Here is a 22064-nt window from a genome sequence, read left to right as displayed (position 1 = left end):
CCACATGTGTGGATGTTGAGAAAAAAAACCTCCATGGGCTCATGGCCTGCACGGCTAGCTTATAGTGGGAGAACTGCTGTCGCTGTCATCACCCTCTGGTGCAATATGAGAAGGTGTGCGTGGTACGGGAGACTGACCACGCACATCCTGGCATCAAAGCAGCAGCCGGCTCAACGTAGGAGGTGTCAGGACTCAGGTCCAACTACATCACAGGGGCAGGCATCGGCCAACGGGCAGGAGGACCCAGGACAAAGTGTGTCTTCCATGTGGCAGCAGATGGGCTGGCAAATAGGTGCAGAGCGGCGGAGGGTAGAGAGGGCACAACTTGCCATGGTCAGGGCGGAGAACTCCATGCAGCGGGCAGAGAGGCGGGCGGAGTTCCTTGAGGAGACTCGGGGGGAGTTGGAGAGGAGCATGGCGGCATTGCTGCGAGCCCTCGAGGAGAGAGCTGAGTCCCGCCTCCGGGATATTTATTTATTTATTTATATTTGTAGAGCGCACCGCAGCCCTAAGGCATCGAGGCGCTGTGAGCTTAAGAAGGCTTAATTCAGGGTCACAGGGTGTGTCCCCACAACAGCAGTTCTTGAGACAGGTTAAATATTGGTTTCAGAAGCGTATCTATAGGCACATAGATAAGGCAATAGACACAGAGTTCGATGATGCCCTGGTCAAAACTCTTGGTAACAATGGTGAGTCGTAGGACTAGCCCGCTGCCATTGTATATAGTTCTTTGGTGTTAGGTTTCTGTTGTTTTTTATTTTTATTTGGAGGACACAGACATTGCTCCACTTTTTGTACATAGTTGTTTTTTCATGTTATTTTGGGGGGATTAATCAGACTTTTGGTATCATGGACCCTTCATCCTTTCTTTTATATAGTTGGACTTTGATGGCTGTTTTGGCTTTTTATTCCCATGGAGTAATGGTTTTTATTGTTTTACGTTTGGAACTGCAAACATTACTTTGGACAAGGACCAGTTTCTGGATTTTCCCTTTTTTGGATTTTCACGTTTCTTTGGGATTTGCATTTCGTTTCTATTTACTTTAATTTCATTTTCATTCTCATCTTTGATTTTCATTTGGTGTATTTTACTTTTTTAAATACATCATACAGTCCAATCTGAGTGTTGTCTGCTCTCAATTGATTGGTGCATGTGTCAGTCCTCATTGGCTTAGTCATCTGTCACTGCTGTGTAGCTGTGTTGGGCATGTCTTTGGGTGCATGCATGTGTGCTTTTTTGAATACCATGCCATGGGGCCAGTACTGGAAAGTGGAGCCAATGGATAGGTGTGGAGTTGCACTGGGGGGGCAGCGTGGGGTGGTATTTGGGTCGACATTTGCTACATGATTGTATGTTGTGACAATGTGTTTGGTGGGGGTACATGAGTCGGGCCTGCCTGCAGGTTGCCGTCACTGGTGGGAGGACATGAGTCAGGGCCTGCCTGCAGGTTGCCGTCATTGGTGGGGGGGACATGAGCCGAGGCCTGCTTGCAGGTGTATGGTGCCATGTGGGCTGCCTATGGGGTATGGACATGGGTGATGGGCTGCCTGTGGGGCATGGTCATGGGTGTTGGAGGATCCCCTGTGGTGTGGGCTGCCTGTGGGGCATGGTCATGGGTGATGGGCTGCCTGCGGGGCATGGTCATGGGTGTTGGGTGGTTATGGGCTGCCTGCGGGGCATGGTCACGGGTGATGGACTGCCTGGGGGGCATGGTCATGGGTGCAAAAAAGATACATTTTCAATGCTTTTTTTCACCAGGGCAAAGATTGCCCTAGTGCTAATACCATTCCATATTAGCACTAGGGCAAACGTTGCGCTGTTGCAATAATGCATTCTGGTCCTTCTGTTCTGATTTATTCTCCACCATTTTGATAGTTTTCCTCAGCATTAGCCTTTTCACTAATAGAGACTTGTTTTGATGTTAATGTCAAATCCTTTGGTTTAATCCAGTGATCTAATGTGCCAATAGGATTGCAAGAGGGGAAAACCTTATTAGAGTTCTCTTCTGTTATGGGAGGAATTCGATTAGATAGTAATGCTTGATCCACATTATTATTAGTTGCTTCTGAAGTAATTTCTGCCATCTCAACATTATTTCCCCTTCTTCCATTTCGACGCTTAGAAATTTGGCAAGCTTTGTTCTGTCGAATTTCAGTTCTCTGTTTTTTTTCGTTGATTCTTTTTTAATCTGTCCCCTTGTCAACATTGCATTATGATTTAGACTTTCCTCAAAAGTAGTAAGAGAGCTATTTTGTTGAGAAAATATGGTTACTTCCTGGATGCCAACATTCGTTTTTAGGTTTTCATCTCCAACATACTGATTCTTCAATCCAGTTCCTATGGATGTGTCTATCGGTGAGATAGGAAGTTTCTGAATGGATTCACTCCAATTTACCTCCAAAATGTCATTCATATAACTTGATAGATTATACTCATTAGGATTAGTTGCCAAAACCACATCAGCAAATTTCAAGAAACCAGTTTTTAGAAATTGCTGCACTTTCTATATTGTGCTGCAAAGGGTGAAAAGAGGTTTTAGAATTGTTAGAGGTTCGGAGTCGAGTGGAGCTATATGACACATACGTAATCTGTACTAAATCTGGTGATTTAGATAAATTAGAAGTATTACTGGCGGGCATACCAATTATGTTACCGTGATTCAGCACCTCGTTGATTTTGTCTGCTTTATTTCTCTCTAAGGTGCCGCCAATTGAGTCACGTTGTAGTCTGAGAACTACGTTTAACAGTGAGTTATTTTCTATTGGGTCAGACATTATTCCCTTCATGGTGAGTGGATTACAATCCTCACTAATATTTCAGAATTTGATCAATTTCTTTGGGTGATATTGGTTTAAAAAGGTGGTGATTTTAGTTCTTAATATAGTTTCTGCTCTATTTTATTCTACTGCTGCTATGATTCCATGTGTGGTCGCATTTGCAAGAATCTCACTATGGACTCTCTTTCTAAAATTGCGGCTTGCATCTGCCGTTCGAGTACTCTCCATAACATTAGCACTTCTTAGCTGATACCTCTTCTGCGTAGCCGGCATTGATCACAAATGCAAGTGCGGAAACAAATGTATAACTAACCCAACTGGCCCAAGTCATCCTATCAAAACTACAAGACTGTTCACAATCTGAGGACTCCTGCACATTCTGAGAGGAGGGAGATTTTTTAATAGAGTCAATCCTTCAAGTTTGCACAGAGACCATGGACAGGCTTTCAACATGGGAGGAGTGAAAGTCTGCTCCCAATACAAGAATAGCAGAGGATCATAGAAAACTGTTCACACTCTGACTCTTCCAGCAACCATCTGCAGCAACATCTATATAACTTGTCAGTACTCCAAACGTGTTATATCGCTGGGTTTTGAACAAATGGTGTCAGTGTTCAAGAACTATTCAAAGTTGTGAACTAACTCCATATCAAACTGTGTTCCACTGGTTAAGAACACAGTAATAATTACCCACGATAATCATGATTTAACGGCAGAATTCAACTAAAATCAAGCTCGCAGGGATTGTCCCAGTACTTTTAAAAACGTCCACACTCCGCGGACTGCAAATTGTAGTGCACTTATCAGGCACTCCGCGGGACATGCAATATTAGAACAGAGGCGGTGCTCCTGCAGTCCTCCAAAAAGAAACCTCCACAACAAGGCAGCGGCAAGCACAAAGGCAGTCTTCCCTGCAGACTATAGTGCACTTATCAGGGACTATGCGGGACTGAGTTATCAAGGGACATTGTTGTGCCCACTGGTAGTAAGGTGATCCTGTGTATGCCTTAAATAACTTACAGCCTCTTTGATAATTGTGCATGTTAAATTATTTTTTTGTGCATTTTCCTTCATTTAAAAAAATAAAATAGTTATTTGTTAACAATTGTGTGAGGACCTGCCAAGCGAGATCTCGGGAGCCCGAGATCTTGTGAGATTACGTGCGAGAAACGTGTAGGAAGGAAGTGCGCCAGTCACGCAGCAGGGGACCAGGAGTAAGGTTGTGTCCCAGCACTCCTCCCTGACAAGCGGTGAGCCAGCTCCTGAAGGGCAGCCTGTAAAGAAAAGCAGGTTCCCTCACTTGCAGAGCATAATACCATGGCTGAGAGCAAGCCTTTTGGGGACTCTAGTAAGTGAGAAGTTGTTGGGACAACTACTGGGTTACCAGTGCAGTGAAACCAACTGGACTGATCCTCTGAGACTAAACTGTGAGTACTGCACCCATGCCCTGTCTGTTTAAGGTGTCTCAATAAACGCCTCAACCTCAATCCCGTGTCCTCTGCTCTTTGAGGCCACCACATAATTGGTGACAAGGACTATAAAAAACCTGTGCTGCAACCATGCAAGGCGCCACGCCGCCTCCTGCTTTCCGCCAGTCCCGCAGCAAACCTGCCATCCCCTGGCAACAGTGGGAACCATTATTTTCTACGTACTTATAGGCGTCAGGAGGCACAGGTTATTCACCAGCCGGGAAGAAGGCCATGCTCCTTAATGCAATGGGAGTTGATGGGCAGTGCATATTCGTGGGCCTGAAAGCGGAGCCCCCTACAGGTGATGGCGACGACATCTACAAAGAGGCGATTCGTTGCATTATAAAGAGGTTCGCCAACAAGGAAAATGTGGTCAGCACAGACTCAGGTTCTATACAAGGAAACACAAAGTTCCAGAGCTAGTTGACGATTACATCACTCACATGAGAGAGCTGGCGGCCCTATGTGGATTTGGGGACAATGTGGAGCAGGTCATATGTGACATGGCGGTAGTTCACACTAATTCACGCAAAGTCCAGGATAGGTTCCTCCAGGAGAAGGAACTGGAGCTGGACAAGGCTATTCAAATAGCGAGAGGCGAGGAGGAGATGTAGAGCAGACACAAAGAGGCAGTCGGACCCTCGCCTGCACCCGAAATGGTGGCCATGCAAGGGAAAGGGCGCAGAGACAGGCAGTCACGAGAATCTACCAAAGAGAGAGGACACAGGTGGAGGGATTCCCGAAAATGTTACTGCTATGCAAGCACAAAGCATCTGGCCAATGATAAAGACTGTCACGCAAGGAACAAGGAGTGCTTCAAGTGCAGGCGTTTTGGTCACGTTGCCGTAACCAGCCCGTGGCGGGTAAAGAAAGTCACCTACATAGAAGGAGAAAGAGGAACCATTGATGAGGAGGAGCCAGCTGTTAGGGAGAATTCTCAGAAATGTGCTAATTCCTCTCTACCTTAGAGACCCCCATCACTTTTGCTGGACTCTAGGACTTTTACATTTTTAACCTGGAGAGAGTAAGACCTTTTTCCCACTCTCCTATGTATTTTATCTGTGATTTAAACTCTGCGTTTCTTTTAGCTTTGAAGTCAGACAAACTCCATAGGCATCTATTTGCATTGTGTCACACAGCACCTTCAGTGCAGTGGCACAGGGAAGTCTTTCAGATTTCACAAGGTTTAAATTCCTTTCTCTTGGGTAACTACTGTTTCCAAGAGCAGTAAAGTGAAATTGATTTTACTTACATTGTAACTTTCTAGACCCAGCACACGCTATCTTACAATAGGGTGCTGGAGGGGTTACTTAGTATCCCCTTTGTCTAGTTTCTCATGGAACATTTTTATGTTGCCCTTTTCACAATTAATGGCTGGTGGCAGTGGTTTACTTTTTACTACCGTTTTGTGTTTTTACCGCAGGCTGCGTTCGCAGCTGCAGTGAAGCACCCATGGGTGCCATTTTTGTCAAAATGGCCCTGTCTTCTTTTTTTGCTATTTCTTGTTGTTTAGGTCTTTCTTGAGATTTACTCTGCACGCCATGCCAGGTTTGGCCCTTTGTCCATTTTGTCTTTGGCGGGCTTCACAAGTGAAACCTGCCTCTGGCTCCAGTGTGTCTGGTGGGGGCAGGAAGTGAGGGAGGTGCCCGAAACTCTCTGTGCTTAGTCTCCTAGGAGACAGGAATGCACTCTTAGGTGGGTGACTGACAGCTAGGCTGGAATGAACAGGAGAAACCTGCATAAAAGGCAAGGCATTTTGGCTTGAAAGGAAGAGTTGACCACTGGACAAAGCAATCCGAAGAAGAACTTGGAAGAGACGCCTGCTGCAACTCCTGGACCGTTGGTTTACCCAGTGAAGCCCTGTTGCTGTGCTGAAGCTCCGAATCGCCTCGACTAGAGAAGCCCTGCAAGGACGACTTCTCCCCGTGAGTTGCTGGGACCAATCAACTCCAAAGTAAACAACCTAGACATTCTCTCGGAGCTGGTTGAATTTCCACTGCAGTCGCTGCTGGAACTGAATAGCCAGGGAGAGGAACATCAGTTTGTGTGCGTTGCTTTTAAGTTGGCCAAGAGCTTCAGGAAGATTGTCCGGACTCCCAGGAAGCAGGACTGACCGAGCCTGAGCCACCTCAACAGAGTGCTGGACATCAGAAGCAAGGAAAACCTCGAGAAGACCGAAAACGCAGTGTTGCTATTTGCGCTAGACGCGAGGAGCTGAAACACTGAAGTGGCACATGTTTGAAGATTGACGGTTGCTGTCGGTGACCAACCCGTTGCAGTGCAGGATTCCCCAGAAGTCCTCCCTCTTTTCCCCACGACTGAGGCCCAGGAACAGCAGGATCTGCAGAGCTGCACAGGAACAGAAGTCATCTGCTGCCTTTTTCTTCTAACTAAAGGTACTGTAAAGAGAACTAACCTCTTGTTGTATAGTTGCTTGCATCTTCTACCCTCACAAGTCTAACGGCTAGTGGCCCTACATTTGTTTCTTCTTTTTCTTCCAAGAGTTCTAAAACATTGTGCAAAGACCTTTTATTTAACTTCAAGAAGTGCTTCAGCTCACATAGACTTTTGCCCATTGACATTGGCTTAGGCTGGTTCCCTGAATGACCTTTCTTCTCCTCTGTCATTGTGTTACACCTGTCCTTCCAGGAAGGAGCTAACTTCCTCTGCATTGGGGGGTTCAAAAGTATTTGCCTGCTTTAGAATATTTGTGAGCTCTAGTTTGTTCTAATAACCCTTTCCTTTGACACTCTCATAAGGCTACTGTGAATGCAACAGTGATATATTAATGTCCACAGAGTCCTAGCTATTTAAGTCACCTGAGGGTGTAGGAAGTATCTGTGTGCCATCCCCAATGGGTATTTGCTGATTCTGAGAAACCCAAGGAGTGTGTATTTTGAAGTGTATTTGAGTGTTGCTATTATATGGCTCCCTTCTGAAGAATGCTTGGTTAACTGACGGGTAAATAAATTAATAATTGTTTTATCAAGAAACCTTGAGTATCAGTGTTTATTTGAATACTTGTCACTGTGAATCTCTTTGTAACTACCTTACTGTTCACATTGACCTCTCATGAGATAAACCTGGCTGCTCATCCACACTACCAACCTGTGTAGTTCAGACTTATACCAAAGGTTGGGTACCTATTGCCAGGAGGCTAAGGTTGTTGTAGTGCACCCAAAGGGTACTACCCCAAATCCTTTCCTAACACCAGCCGATAGGCCAGTGGTGATCATCGTAAACTCGTCTGGCGCCAGAAGAGAGAAGCCCCACTGCATAGTGAAGTTGGTCGTAAACGAAACACGAGTCATGGCTGACTCGGGATCAGACCTTACCATCCTCCCCATCCAGACATAAAAGAACATGGTAGGATGTGACTTGCTTGCGATTAGAAGCACCATGCACAAGCCCACAGTCTTCTGTGGAGCCACTGTGGACCTCTTGAGCTACATCAATGCTAAGCTCGAGTTTAAGGAGATGCACCACAATGAACGTCTACTTCTTGACCGAAGGTCCTGCAGTGCTGGGGTGGGATGACTAGCACAAATTGAGTATTTGGCTAGACCCCAGCACCGATGACCAAGTGCTGCTGGTCTCCTCGGGCCTGAGGTGTGACTTTCCCTTTCTTTTCTCGGAAACACCAGGCAAGATAAAAAACACTGAATCCCGGGCCTGTAAAACACAAAGTCAGGCCCGTTCCAGTGACAGCAAGGTCAGCTCTACAATTCCACCTTTGCAAATTGGTTGAAGAGGGCACTATTGAGCCAGTTAAATCCTCAGAATGGCTAAGCCCCATTGTCTTCATCAAAAACAAGTCCTCAAATTACTTGAGAGTATGCATAGACCTACGCAGCCTCAACATGGAGGTGCTCACAGACGGTTTTCCCTTGCCCAGCATCAACAAAATAATCCTGATGATGAAGTAAGCAACAATCTTATCAAAGATCGACATGCGAGATGCCTACCATCAGATCAATTTGCACAAAACCTCACGTCCCCTCACAGCGTTCATCACGCCGTTTGACACATTTCAATACACACAAATGCCGTTTGGCTTGTCATCAGCCGCCTCAGCATTCCAAAGAATGATGAACTCACTGCTCCACGTTATCAACAACATGTCATATTTCCAGGATGACATCCTGGTATACGCCAAGGATGCTAAAACCCACGACGGGGTGCTGAGAGAAGTCCTCGGCAAGTTACAGAGTGCAGGAGTTTGCCTACGCTACGAGAAGGGGGAGCACAAAGTGTAGTACCTGGGCTACCGGATCTCAAAAGAAGGGGTGAGCCCTAAACTGAAAAAAATCAACTGCAAGCCATAGTCGACGCCCAAGCTCCGACCTCAAAGAATGAGCTCTGGTCATTCTTGGGACATACAGAATATTATGCAAAGTTTGTTCCCAGATTTTCCGAGACCCTGTCCGTCTTGAGAGTTCATGTGGGACTCACAGCAAGTTGCAACCTTCACCAAAATCAAGAAGAGAATTCTGCATGCCCCATATTTAAAACATTCAACCCTCAATGGGAAACATACATAACAACGGATGCCAGTGCATACAGCTTGGGTGCCACCCTCACTCAAAAAAGGGGAGACACCGAAAAAAATATAGTTGCTTTCACCTCCAAAGCACTGTCCGATTCAGAAAAAAACTACTCCATGGTCAAGAACGAGATGCTGGCGTGCGCCTGGGCCATGGAGTTCTTCATATCATACATGTGGGAACCAAGTTCTGCCTGGTCACCGACCACAAACCCTTGATGCACATGTTGAGCCCTGGAGGCACAAAGGCAGCAACGCCATGTCTAGCAAGACTTGCGGCCAAACTGCAAGAGTACACATACAACATCACCCATAACGCCGGCTAGAAGAATGCCCAAGTGGACTGCATGTCCAGATTAATGGATCAAAGAATCCTGGGGACTACCTTCCTGGAAGACAAATGCGTGGTGGCAACAATAGGAGACCTAAGAAATAAGGACTTCATGGAAATTAGCGAGTCCCAGTGGCAGGATGAAATGAGGCACAATGATGCGCTGGGCAGAGTAGCAGAGTGGGCCCGCACGGGTTGGCCCAATGAGAGAGCAATCCCAGCAGACCTGCGGCCGTATTAGAAGGTCAACGAGGAGTTTGTAGAAATGGAAGGCTTAGTGATGAGAGGCAACCAAGTAATTCATCACAGAGGCATGCGCACAGTCATACTATGTAGAGCCCATTCGGACCATCTGGGCAGCAATATGACACGGCGCAGAATGCGTGACACGTACTGGTGGCCCAGCATGGACCAAGAAGTGAGGACGATATGATATGATATGGCATTTATTACACGCCTATACACAAGTGTTTCAAGGCACGGCGAGGCAAGGGAGGGGGAACAAGGGAGGACAGACAAAGATCTTACTAGCCCAGGTGTCACTCAAATCGCACAAGTGCATGGGAATTATAGGATGATAGAGAGGTGCCATGAATATGCCAACAGTGACAAAAGGCTAAAAGTCAGGCAAGCACCCATAATACCCACAGAAATTCCAGCTCAGGTGTGGCACAAAATAGGGCTGGCTTTCATAGCCCTGTTGAAAGGCATGTCGAGCGACAACAAATATGGGGTAGTCGTGGTGGACTAACTTTCCAAGTGGGTGGAAGTAGAATTCATGCCAGACTTCCCCACAGCCAAATTCATTGAAGTACTCAACTCTGTCTTCCAAAGAGAAGGATTGCCCAAAGAGATTGTGACTGACAATGGAGTACAATTAGTTTCAAGAGACTTGGAAAGTTTTCTCAAGAAGCACAACATCCAACAATTGAGGCAAAACTGTATCAGCCACAAGCCAAAGGGCTTGTTGAAAGGGCGAACCGATTTGTCAAAGGAGCTCTCCAACTGGCGTGTGCCGCGGGCCGTTTCAGATGCTTAGAGGGAGAAGGGCTGCATCCATGCTGGTACCCACATGGCTGCACAAATTCATACAGGACGATGACATCCAAATGAGTTAAATCATGTCTAGACTACAGAAGAGCAACAAGGTCATGAATTCACAGAGCAACAAGTGCAGAGCAGCATATCACACAGAGGTAAATGATGGGGACCTAGTGACGATACACCTGCCCCACAAAGACACACTAATGGGCTCCAAATACAGCCAAGCCATAGAAGTCACCTGAAAGGGCACCAATCATGTCCATACAAGTGACTGGAAAAGGTGGAACCTAGAAAGGATGGCTGTGCACAAGAAGAAAACATCAACAGCCCACCTCTCCATGGAATGGGAGAAGGCAATGACCTGTGGGGTTCAACCGACAGTCCTCAGCAGCAGGATACACAAGGGTAGAAGGAAACCAAAGTGAGAGTATCCACATGAGCCCTACACCCACGGCGAAAGACCTACACTGAGATGCAACCCCAGTGGAACAAACCCCAAGCGAAACATCTCGCATGAACACTCATTCCCCCAAGGCAGCCATTGACCTGAATTGACCCCAATGAAAAAGAAGAAAGCCAACCAAATTCACGGACTTTGTCACGGACTAGGACAAAGCCTTTCCAACGAAAGAAGGTGTGTGAGGACCTGCCAAGCGAGATCTCGGGAGCCTGAGATCTCGTGAGATTGGACGCGAGAAGCCTGTAGGAAGAAGGAAGGGTGCCAGACACGGAGCAGGGAACAAGGAGGAAGGTCGTGTCCCAGCACTCCTCCCCTACAAGCAGTGAGCCAGCTCCTGAAGGGCAGCTTGTAAAGACAAGCAGGTTCCCTCACTTGCAGAATATAATCCCATGACTGAGAGTAAGCCTTGTGAGGGCTCTAGCAAGTGAGAAGTTGTTGGGACAGCTACTGGGTTACCAGTGCAGTGCAATCAACTGCACTGGTCCTCTAAGCCTGAACTGTGAGTGGTAGACCCATGCCCCGTCTGTTTAAGGTGTCTCAATAAACACCTCAACCCCAATCCAGTGTCCTGTGCTCTTTGCGGCCACCACAATTTGTTTGTTGCAATTGAGCAGAAATTTCAATATGAACTTCACTCTTTCACTTTTGTTTAATTTTTCTGATGCCAGTTCCACGTTAATATGGCACAGGAGAACTTTGCTAACAACTGATCAAAAACATGTTAGCTGTTGCATGTTGCTGACACTCTTTTATTTAACAGTGCCAACCACGGAGGCACTCTTTACAGTAGGTTTGCACCCCAAGTTTTTGAAAAATTATTTTTCCACGTGAACAAGATTATCTTAAAGTATAAAACGTAGTGCAAAGCTCACCACCATTTCAGTTGTCATTTTTTGCATCTGTGATCACACCTGAGCTATTGCACACGACTATGTTGTACGAGGATATCGAATACCTTACGGATAATAGAGCCACTACACTTGGCTTTTCAGCCGAAGAGGCGGATGCCATACTTGGTCTTATCAAGGAAACAGTTAACACCACAACTAATCAAGATCCTCAAAGCAAAATTAAACAATTTGAATACTCAATTAGGAAACTCATTAACCGTAAATTACATGTGGTCACCCTCAGCCGATACTACAAGGCACAGCGCATTCCCAGAGGACTGAGAATACCATTACATCCGACTCTATGTAAAGAAAACAGAGAGTTTGTTGAAAAATGGGAACAGATACTAAATAAATGTTCTCTTGATCTGATATTACTCACCATTAAAGAACTTTCGGGAAACATTGAATTACTTGATAAAGAAATAGAGACCCTATACAAGGACATAACAGAACTAACAGATGCAGAATCATTTGCCGAGATACTAGTAGATATTTATACCAAGTTGGATAACTATAAACAAGATCTTGAATCTTGCAAAATTCCAAAATTTAAAAAAGATACTTATGATTATCTAAACAATGAAGTTTATACTTGGGCGGATAAATACCTCAACCAAGCACAAAGACCCAATAAATCTACAAGTGATCCAAGCAGTTCAGAATCAGACAATATAGAAACCACAGAAGACTCAACAACAGCAAACTCTACAGCAAGTACATCAGGAATCAATTTAAGACCTAGACAACCAACAAATCTATCAAGGAAAGTTTTTTTAAGAGGACGAGGAAGAGGACAAGGAGAGGAAGGAAAAAGAGGACAAGGGATGAAAACACAACTACAAACGAATCGAAATTAATAGTCAACCTTTCAACTAGAAATCTAACAACTAAAGAAGTGAGAACACTTGAAAAAGGCCTGAAGTTTGTGCCAACTTATAGTAACAACATGTTCAATACGAAGATAGAACTGTACAAACTAGCTCGTAAACTTAAATTGAAAACATACTTTGCGGAAACAGCTAATACCACGGACACTCAATGCCAAGAAGAAAGCGAATACATTGAATTTAAACCGAAGAGTACATTTAGTCCACCAGTGCACGTACCAGCTAGTGATATTTTCCACAACATGTTATTAAATGATATCAAGAAAATACAATTTCACCAGCCCAAAAGAAGGAACTTAAATCGAGGAGAACTGTCAATTATTAAAAATCTCTTCACAGATGATTTGATTACAATCAGACCAGGCGACAAAGGAGGCGCAATAGTCATACAAGACACCATACAATATGATTCTGAATGTTTAAGACAATTATCAGATGCCGAAACATACCAAGCATTACCACAAGATCCAACTAAGGACATCAAAATTTAACTCAACGGAATATTAGAAACTGCATTAGAGAATAACTGGATTACCAACAAAACAAAAGCTTATCTGTGGACTGCATATCCCAAGATGCCACATTTATATATTTTGCCAAATATTCATAAACAACTCACGAATCCCCCTGGAAGACCGATAGTGGCCGCCGCTGAAAGCATTTTACAACCTCTAGGTACATATATCAACTATTTTCTTCAGCCGATTATTCAACAGACCTCTACGTATATCAAAGACACTACTCATTTTTTACAAATCCTGGAAGGAATTGAGCTTACAACAGAAGATGTTCTATTTACCATTGACGTCACTAGCCTCTACACAAGTATTCCACACAACTTAGTACAACGAGCAGTTGAGAAACTACTGTTTGATGCAGGACGAATAGGAGCTAGCAAAGAGTTTTTGTTGATCTTATTAAGATTCATCTCAGAAAATTCTTGTTTTAGATACAAAGAAACGTATTACAAACAATTAACTGGAACCGCGATGGAAGCCACTATGGCACCGTCATATGCAAACACGTTCATGTACGATTTCGAAACAAGACACATTATTAATCACCCACAATGGAGCAGACACCTGAAAAAGTGGAACCGGTATATCAACAATATATTTGGGATTTGGTAAGGCAACAAAGAAGAACTCAACACTTTTTTACTATATCTAAATAACATTGACAACAGAATACAATTCACCATATAAATAGGCAACCCAAATATCCATTATTTGGATGTCCAAACTGTGATCGATGGCTCCAGAATTCTCACAAAATTGTATTCAAAACCTACAGACAGAAATAATCTCTTGCACAGAATGAGCTTTCACCCACCCAACATCCTTCTCAACTTACCATTTGGCCAAATGTTGTGTATCAAAAGAATTGTAAGCGATCCAACAGAACGCAATCTTGAATTGGACAAACTACACATGAAACTCAAAGAAAGAGGATACCCTGATGATGATCTTGTAACCGCAAGGACCAAAACAGATATGCAAGATCGCACACAATTGTTGTCTAAAAAACCTGAACGTAAGAGTCCTGAATTGGTCTTTGTCACAAAGTACTCAATTCAGAGCCGAAAAATCAAAGACATTGTACTCAAAAGATGGAGTATATTACAGAACGATCAAAGGACATGTGAATTGTTTAAGCAACCACCCGTGTTTGCATTCCAAAAAAGCAACAATTTATGAAACGTATTGGTCGACACACAGTAAGAAATCCAAATTGAAAACTGCTGATAAGCATCCTGGAACATATCCTTGCATGAGTTGTGGCAATTGCAATAACATTATTAAAGGACCTCACATATCGCATCCAAGAACAGGAGAAAAAAGTCCACTTAAACATCATGCAACCTGTTTGTCAGAAAACGTCATCTATGCAATCAAATGCCCATGTGCCAAGTACTATGTCGGCGAGACCGCACGGAAAATACGAATACGCATTAATGAACATAAATCCTGCATTCGTATAAACAACCAAACATCAGCAGTGGCAAGACACTTTGTTCTTAATGGACACACAGTAGCACAATTGAGATTTGTAGTATTAGAAGTGATTCCTACCAAAGGACAGAGCATGAATACGAAAAAACTGAGAGCACAGAAAGAAGCACTATGGATCGAGAAGCTAGGGTCTCTGGCACCAGGAGGGATGAATGAGGAGTTCGACTTAAGTTGTTTCTTATGAAGGAATCTCAGAATTAGTGTTTAGTTTCTACATTATATGTTTATTAGTACTAAGTTGTTGCTTCAAGATTTATTGTTTTTTCAAGACTTTACTAGTTAGTACTGATATTAATCATTTATTGTTTTACTGATGTATCTTTCTCCAACATTCAAGTATGGTTTGAATTTTACAATTTATTTTTTGTCCTACATTTCTTTAGTTATCATATATTTCGTTAATACCAATTTTCTGTTTCTTCTTTTTCTATTTTTATTTTTCATATTTCAATTTCTTCAATACTTTGCCTTTATTTTTGCTTTCAACATATTCAGGTTCACGTTTTCAGGTTGTTTATTCAGCGATCGCTCGCCTTCAGATTCATTAGATTAACAATACTTATTACGTACACCAGCCTAAGATGGCCGCTTCGTTTACTATACACACAATACTGTGCACACTCAACCACATTAGCATTTCCTTGATTTCCATGGCAACCCCCTGTGACTAAGTCTTTTCCATTATGCATGCGAAGGTTTGCAGAGTTCAGCTGACGCTCGAAGTTTCATGACTAAGCTCATTTTGTTCTGCACGCGAGTGGCTGCAGGAACCAGCTGCCGTTCAGCGCAGCGTGATACTTATTAGGTAAGACACGAAGCAGGCACGAAGCAGGCTATCCGCCATTCAACTCACATACATTTACTGACAGCCGACCTTCTATTTCACAGACTCGCATTTATTTTCTCATAAACACGCGAGCAGCAGGTCAGTCACCTGCTTTCATTTCATTAGTTTCATTTATCAGAAGAAACGTTCATACAAGTCTTTCTAGCTATAGGCACATTTTTAAGTTTGTTTAAATTTTCTATTTTGTTCGTGTTTTCACAAACTGATGAATCGTTGGATGTTGATGAACTACCCAAACATTACCTTCAATGTCGCCCAGTTGGTAACGTACCTTTCTCAATGCTACATACATGTACATGGATGATTTCCTTCACTGCATTTAGTGAATGTTCTTTTGCTTTAATATGAAAACTGTTTTATTATTTGCCAACTGTTGATAACATATCGACTATGTATATAGATTTGACCATAAGGCAATCAGTAGATTAAAGTTCACAGGCCCTGAGGAAGGGTTTGTAACCTGAAATGCATAGGCCTTCAATGTGACATTCTCAGCCTTTAAACCATTATACCCACAGAGGGTTCAAAGCTTATGATACTAATAAGCAAAGAATAAAGAAATATTTAATTTATGATTACAGCGAATTATTATTGAATTTATAGACATTTGAATCTAACCACTGCTAAGTGGTCCACGAGTGTGCAGCCCACACCGCTGCCCTCACGGCCAAGGTCTTTTTTCTCACGTTTTGAACAGTGGCAACCACGGAGGCACTCTTTACAGTGGGTTTGCACCCCACGTTTTTGAAAAATTATTTTTCCACGTGGACAAGATTATCTTAAAGTATAAAACGTAGTGCAAAGCTCACCACTATTTCACTCTTTTATTTAACAGTCATTAAACAATTCTACCAATCCCGACTATTTTCATTACATTATGGCTAATGCCTATTGATTTGAATTGGTGCATTGCAGTTGTGACAATTTAGAAAGTTATTTATGTTCTTTGAAACTTCCTCCACAGCCACTTGAAGGAGAATCAATTATAAAGTGTGAAACGTTGTGGAATAACAACTGGTACCAGTATTCAGTGCAGCAAGACGTTCTGTGTTTTGAAAAAACAATGATTAAAGAAGCACATTCTCACAGGATGGCCATAGTTGGCTGAATTCTTTCAATTATGTTTTTAAAACTTCTATGGCCCTCATTACAATACCGGCGCTAAACCATGGCGCTATTAGCACCATGGTTGGTGCCGGTGTTGTAACGAGTCCGCCATGGTGAAATGGGGAAATACCGCCCCATTCCAAGGTTGGCGGGGCGGTATTACCCCATTTCCCCATGGCCCTTCCCCATTCCCATTTTTGCCCCATAGGGCTCAATGGGAATGGGGAAGGCGGCAATTATGGTACCGCAAATTGCGGTACCGTAATTGCCTCCGAGGTCCCTTTGCGGGTCCCTACTTTAACGGCTGGTCCAGACCAGCCGTTCAGGTCGGGTCCCGCAAAGGGACCTCGTAGTAAGGCGCTAAGTGCTTAACTGCGCCGAAGCCTTTTACGGCGCCGTTAACCACTTAGCGCCTGGGTCGTAATGAAGCCCTATGTGTGGAACACAAATTATGTAGTGTGAACATTTGAATGAGTTACTCATTCAAATGTATTTTCATTTGGTGAACCCTGTGCTTTACAAAGTTAAAGGTTACTCATCAACTGGAATTTCTGAGTGCAAACCAACCCCTATGTTTTTATGGACATTTAAAGAGGACTGGTGGTCTGTCTAGGAAGACTATAAACTCCCATCTACCCAACCATTTCTTCAGGATCCTTGCCTCAATCCCCACAGCCATGCATACTATACATGTTCTATCTATGTTTTACTTACCTAACCCTAACCATGCCCATTGGTTTAAGATCATATATTCTCATACCAACACTGAACACATCTGGTCCTTCAAGTGATATTATCTGTACTGCTTATCCAGTGCATGAGCCCATCCGTGCAAAGTCCTTTACACAGTCGTGCTAACACGTTTGCACATAGACAGAAAATCCTATGGATCACACCAGTCAAGTCAGACATCAGAATCACTTGGAAATGCACCAAAATTCTGACTTTTTTTCCGACCCCTCCTTACATCACATATATATGTGGGAGTGTGTGGGATATAATAGTAGTATGGGGGTGGGGGGCTGCAGGGGTCACCCCTGCATATCTATGTGGTATAAAGGGGGTTGGAAATTCTGGGGATCCTAGTAATCACATAGATCCGCTGAAGTTACCTACTGTTTCCTCCTCTGATAGTGCATTCATAATGTTCTAACAAGGAAGCCTTCAGTCAACCTTACTCCCACTCAAATAGCCCCTGCCCCCTAATCAAGGAGACACAAGTTTTACCTTTGCAGCTTGAGAATCCCGCATGTAATATTTCAAAAGATCAGTCAACTTGAGGTCCTCATCGGATGCCATTCGGCCTTCTAGTTTCTGGTATTCAGATAAAGAGAAAAAAGAGTTGTGGTGGAGTCGGCAGTCAGACAAATGGAATTTCTGAAATGATGAATGCCAAATTACAAAGAAGAAGAACGAAGAGAGAGGAGAGAGGAGTAGGAAAGGAAGCAGTACAGATGGTTGGACTTGGCAGAGGGGCGGATGAATGAGACTGGTCAGGTGGAAGCAGAGAACCTGGTGAAGGATAAATAATTGTGGGACCAAAGCAATAGGAGAAGGTTAAGAGAAAATGGCAGAAAACAGCCAAATTGCTTGGGAAAGGACTGGAAGAGGAGAGGCGGGGTGGTGCTAAGAAACAAACAGATTGAAGAGTAGGAACCAAGAAAGCCAAGAGGAAGGGGAAGATTTGTGAGCCATAATGTCAGATTGTGATAAGGAGAGGTCGAGAAGTTCTCAGACAGCGAAAGCAGAAGCTGCAGAGGGGAAGGAGGGCCGTAACATAATGAAATGTGGGAGAAAGGGAGAGCCTTTGTAGCGGCCATTAACCAATATACAACCAGTGCATGTAATGCAGACTTACAGACCCCATTCTGCAATGGGCAGACAGCAAATGGTGCAGCTCCTTACCCTCAGCCTTTCAAACAACTCAGCCAACTTTAGGAAAATCCTGCAGGACAAAAGGAATAACACTGTCAAGCGCTTAAATGCCACATGGTAAAAGAGAGAGAGAGAGAGAGAGAGAGAGAGAGAGAGAGAAACAGAGAGAGAGAGAGAGAGAGAGAGGACATTTTTTGCCTGAGATTGAGGAGGTGATCGAAAAAAAGAGCAGGAAGAGGGAATGGATTTTATTTTTTAAGGCACACATAGATAGTTCAATGTCATAATAGCAGTGTTTGTATGCCGCTGGCAATTAACTTCACACTGGGTACGCCCTTTTCCCCCACAGAAGTACCCCTCATAGACTCCCTCACTCGACCAGGTAAGCAGGTGCAACTTACATCCCTGCCCCGTTTAGAGATGCAAAATCGCATGCCACCAGCAGGGTTTCTCCCAGCAGCATTCCCCATACGTCATTATGACCCAATATGCACACAGCCAGGGCGTTGGGTACTTGCATCGAAGTGCTATGTGGGGAGAAAACATTTGTATAGCACATGACTTGCTGCACTAATCTTCTGACAATTACATACATTACAGCAAAGGGATTCCTCCTACTTATTGCTTTGAAATTCGGTTTTAACTCACTTAAGAGCATCTAAATGAATGTCCGACTCGGTGCAGTTATGGAAAATGCCCTCGCTGGGGATTCTGCCGCTGTCATACCCTAGCACTCCCTCCTTTAGCACCTGACAGATGCTGTTGCAGGAAGGATCTGAATAATGAATCGAAAGAGTAAAGGTCAGTTTAAAAAGAGAAAGGGGCAGCAAATACCCACGTCTCCAAAATATTGGTAAGAATGTAGATGATACAAGAAGAATATGTCCTAGAAAAGGAGTCCAACAAGTAATCTTTACAAAAGGCATAAGGGTAAGCCAAAATGGCTGCCCTGCAAATTGTGTCTGATTGGCGCAACCCATGCTGAATTTTCCGTGATGGAATGTCCATGAAGTCTTTATAAAACTGCAATTCCACAGAACTCAGCACTGCCAGAGATTTTAGCATCAATCAACTTATCAATAGTTTCTTGAAATGGCCACTGTGCATAACACAACTATGGCATAAACTCCTGGAGGACTTAATACGTGCTAGGTAAAAAACCTGGAGCCCATGAAACATGCAGATGTGCACAAAGGTTGCTCAAGGCACTGACTGAAAGCAAAGAGAGTTGACTTTCTTCAAGTAACACATTTGGAGAATCTTCATTTTATGAAGGCACAGGGAATAACGTCATACCCGTTTTTAATAATACTCCAAAAACATCAAAAATGTGCAAACACAAGAGAGAATATGAAATGTTCTGACGTTGATGAACATAGGCGCTCAACATTACGCATTCCTACTTTTCGGTGCTTCTTACTCTAGAGAAACTCTCTGAACCAGGCACAAAGTAAGGTCCTGCTAACGATTTGCTAAATAAAATGGAATTTGAGCTTCAGGAAAATAACATGGAAAGTTACCAATGGTGATACCTTTACTTATTGCTAGTTAATTCATAGCACCGTGCCTCCAGATAAGTGGCGTACCTGTCTTTTTTCACTACTTAAAATCAGGGCAATACCCCCAACAAAGAAACTTTGGGAGCAACAGGTACGTCTGTTTCTGTCCATTGTTGCCATTAGCGCTGCTCAGGCGACATGTTCACACCTGTGCATGATCAACACCTCCCACAAAGTCGTACGCTGCGTGAAGTAGACATATTTGATAAAAAGACTTTCTGTTTAGGAGATTGATAGCTACAGAGAAGGTTTCAATTAGAAGAACAATTCAAATATGATTTGATGCTCCTAAAATATGGCATTAGTGAATGAGAACTAAATGTTTGTTCCCTAAAAAAAATATTTCACACCCAACTTCAGAAAATAGAAAGTGAAATATCTTAAATTCTTAGTTGCAGACTTCCTCGACACTCATGAAATAAAATTTAAAGGCAACGCCCTTAGGCTAGTATTATGCACACCAGAATCCTAGAATAATACTGGATTAGCTTTAGATGAAAGGTGAAAACTAGAAAGAAGATTAAGGATTCACCACTCCTGCCACCTTCCTTCATAGTCACTGTGCACAGGAGAGGGTGCGTGAAGGAGGACTCCTAAGAAATGACCCCGCTATCACAAAACAGACTCAGATTCCTAGATTGAAGCAGCAGGAAGTTGGCCCACTTTGAACCATAATACAACCTAGGTGGCCTACTCAAGTGTGCTCTTAACAATTGAACAAATCAAGGAATCTCTATGAATTAATGCCCCTCCACAAGGACTTTGACGTGGAACCACCACAGACTGGTAACAATAAACTGTTATGAAACCTGCTCTGTTATTAAATCTGTCAAAAACACTGCTACGTTCAAAGCAAGCGCATCAGCACAATCAGAGCCGCAACAACCTGGAACTGTAATCAAGCCAAATGCATTTTCGGAGTTCTCATCACCCCCAGACGAAATTAACAGCATTTGTCAACAGAACTTCAAATTGTGTGGCTCTCCTAATCCCTTTTCAGCAAAATAGTGGCAAAATGCTTGATGCTAGATGCCGTGTGGATTGAGCACCAAATCTGTGATTGACAGGAAAGGGAGTATTTCTGCTTCTATCCACTGTAACACAAATAGAAATCATGCTTGAGGTCGGTCAACGGCAGTCAATGTGGAGTCATTGAAAAAGTGGGAAAGCAAAACCTTTTTTTCAGAATATGGCACTACCTTTACGTTTCATGCTGCGGCATACAATCTCCCACTGGAGCACCCGGATACTGCACAGTTAGACATAAGGTAAAGTGATCCATTTTAAAGTAACACAATGGGATTGTTTATGAAAATCAAAAATTGAGGATTAGAAGACAAATTATGAGTTTGTCAGGTGAAGTAAAAAAAGGGGCAGTAATTCCATTACCAGCACTTTTCTTTAGCATTATTTGAATTATTTGAATTATTGCCATTTTTACCGCAGCAGCGAATTGCAAGTTTTACCTTTAAGTCAAGGATTTACTTCTAGCATGATGCTAGAGGTAAATCCTCTGCTTTAATGTCAAATATTGGCAACATGACCGCAGCAGAATGACTTATTGCAGTATTTTTTCCAAAATCCACATGGAGTTCATATTGAAGTTATCACAGTGAGTCAATCATAGGAGATTGGACACTCTAATGGTATGATTATATGTAATTAAATAACAGCATTACTTATAGCTGTTTTTTATGCTGTCCCCCATAGGGTACTAGAGGAACATTTCCACACAAAGTTTAAGAAGACCAAGAGACCAAGAGAACCTGGTTGTTGAATTTCCCCTGAAGAAGTTCTGTCATTTGTCTAACATTGTTATAAGAACGAAACATGTCGGGCATTGTGGTTGCTCTATTAATAGGCAACTTTATGTAAAAATGTATTAAATTTATGAGAACCTTTTATTTAAAAGGATTCATTCTACAAGGGCACAAACTGGCTGGAGGGAGCAATTCAGAACTTGAGAGCTCGCTGTTTTTGTGTATTTGACAGGAGTCTACATAACTTTGTATGGTGAAGAGAGTGAGGTTTAATATAGGTAGGAGAGGTTTGTGAGTGATAAGCAAGTACGTTTGCACCCTGAGAGTGCTTTGTAGCGTATTACGAGTTTGAATGTTTATATTAATTGCTTTTTAGGATCATGAAATGTTTATATGAATTGTTTAATATATTTCTTTTAAAAATTATTATCTTAATAAAGTCATGTGCTATAATGTTCTCATTTTTTAGTGCCTCAGTGTATTTTTAGTTAACAAACAC

At 43.1% G+C, this 22064-nt stretch overlaps 1 protein-coding gene across 4 annotated transcripts in view; it reads right to left on the bottom strand.

Moving 5' to 3' along the window:
- SNX32 (sorting nexin 32) overlaps positions 1-22064 on the bottom strand; it is a 490023-nt gene that overhangs the window by 168431 nt on the left and 299528 nt on the right. For all 4 annotated transcript variants that reach the window (XM_069644826.1, XM_069644829.1, XM_069644825.1 and 1 more), the window contains 2 exons: positions 18277-18316; positions 17599-17685 (listed from right to left, as the gene is read on the bottom strand). In XM_069644826.1, coding sequence (XP_069500927.1) covers positions 17599-17685; positions 18277-18316 — 127 coding nt within the window. The remainder of the gene's footprint in view (positions 1-17598; positions 17686-18276; positions 18317-22064) is intronic.

The sequence above is a fragment of the Ambystoma mexicanum genome, chromosome 2p (genome assembly GCF_040938575.1).
Source record: "Ambystoma mexicanum isolate Mex_15411 chromosome 2p, UKY_AmexF1_1, whole genome shotgun sequence".
NCBI lineage: Eukaryota > Metazoa > Chordata > Amphibia > Caudata > Ambystomatidae > Ambystoma > Ambystoma mexicanum.
The sequence above is the reverse complement of the archived record's forward strand: the minus strand, read 5'-3'. Positions and strand labels throughout refer to the sequence as shown.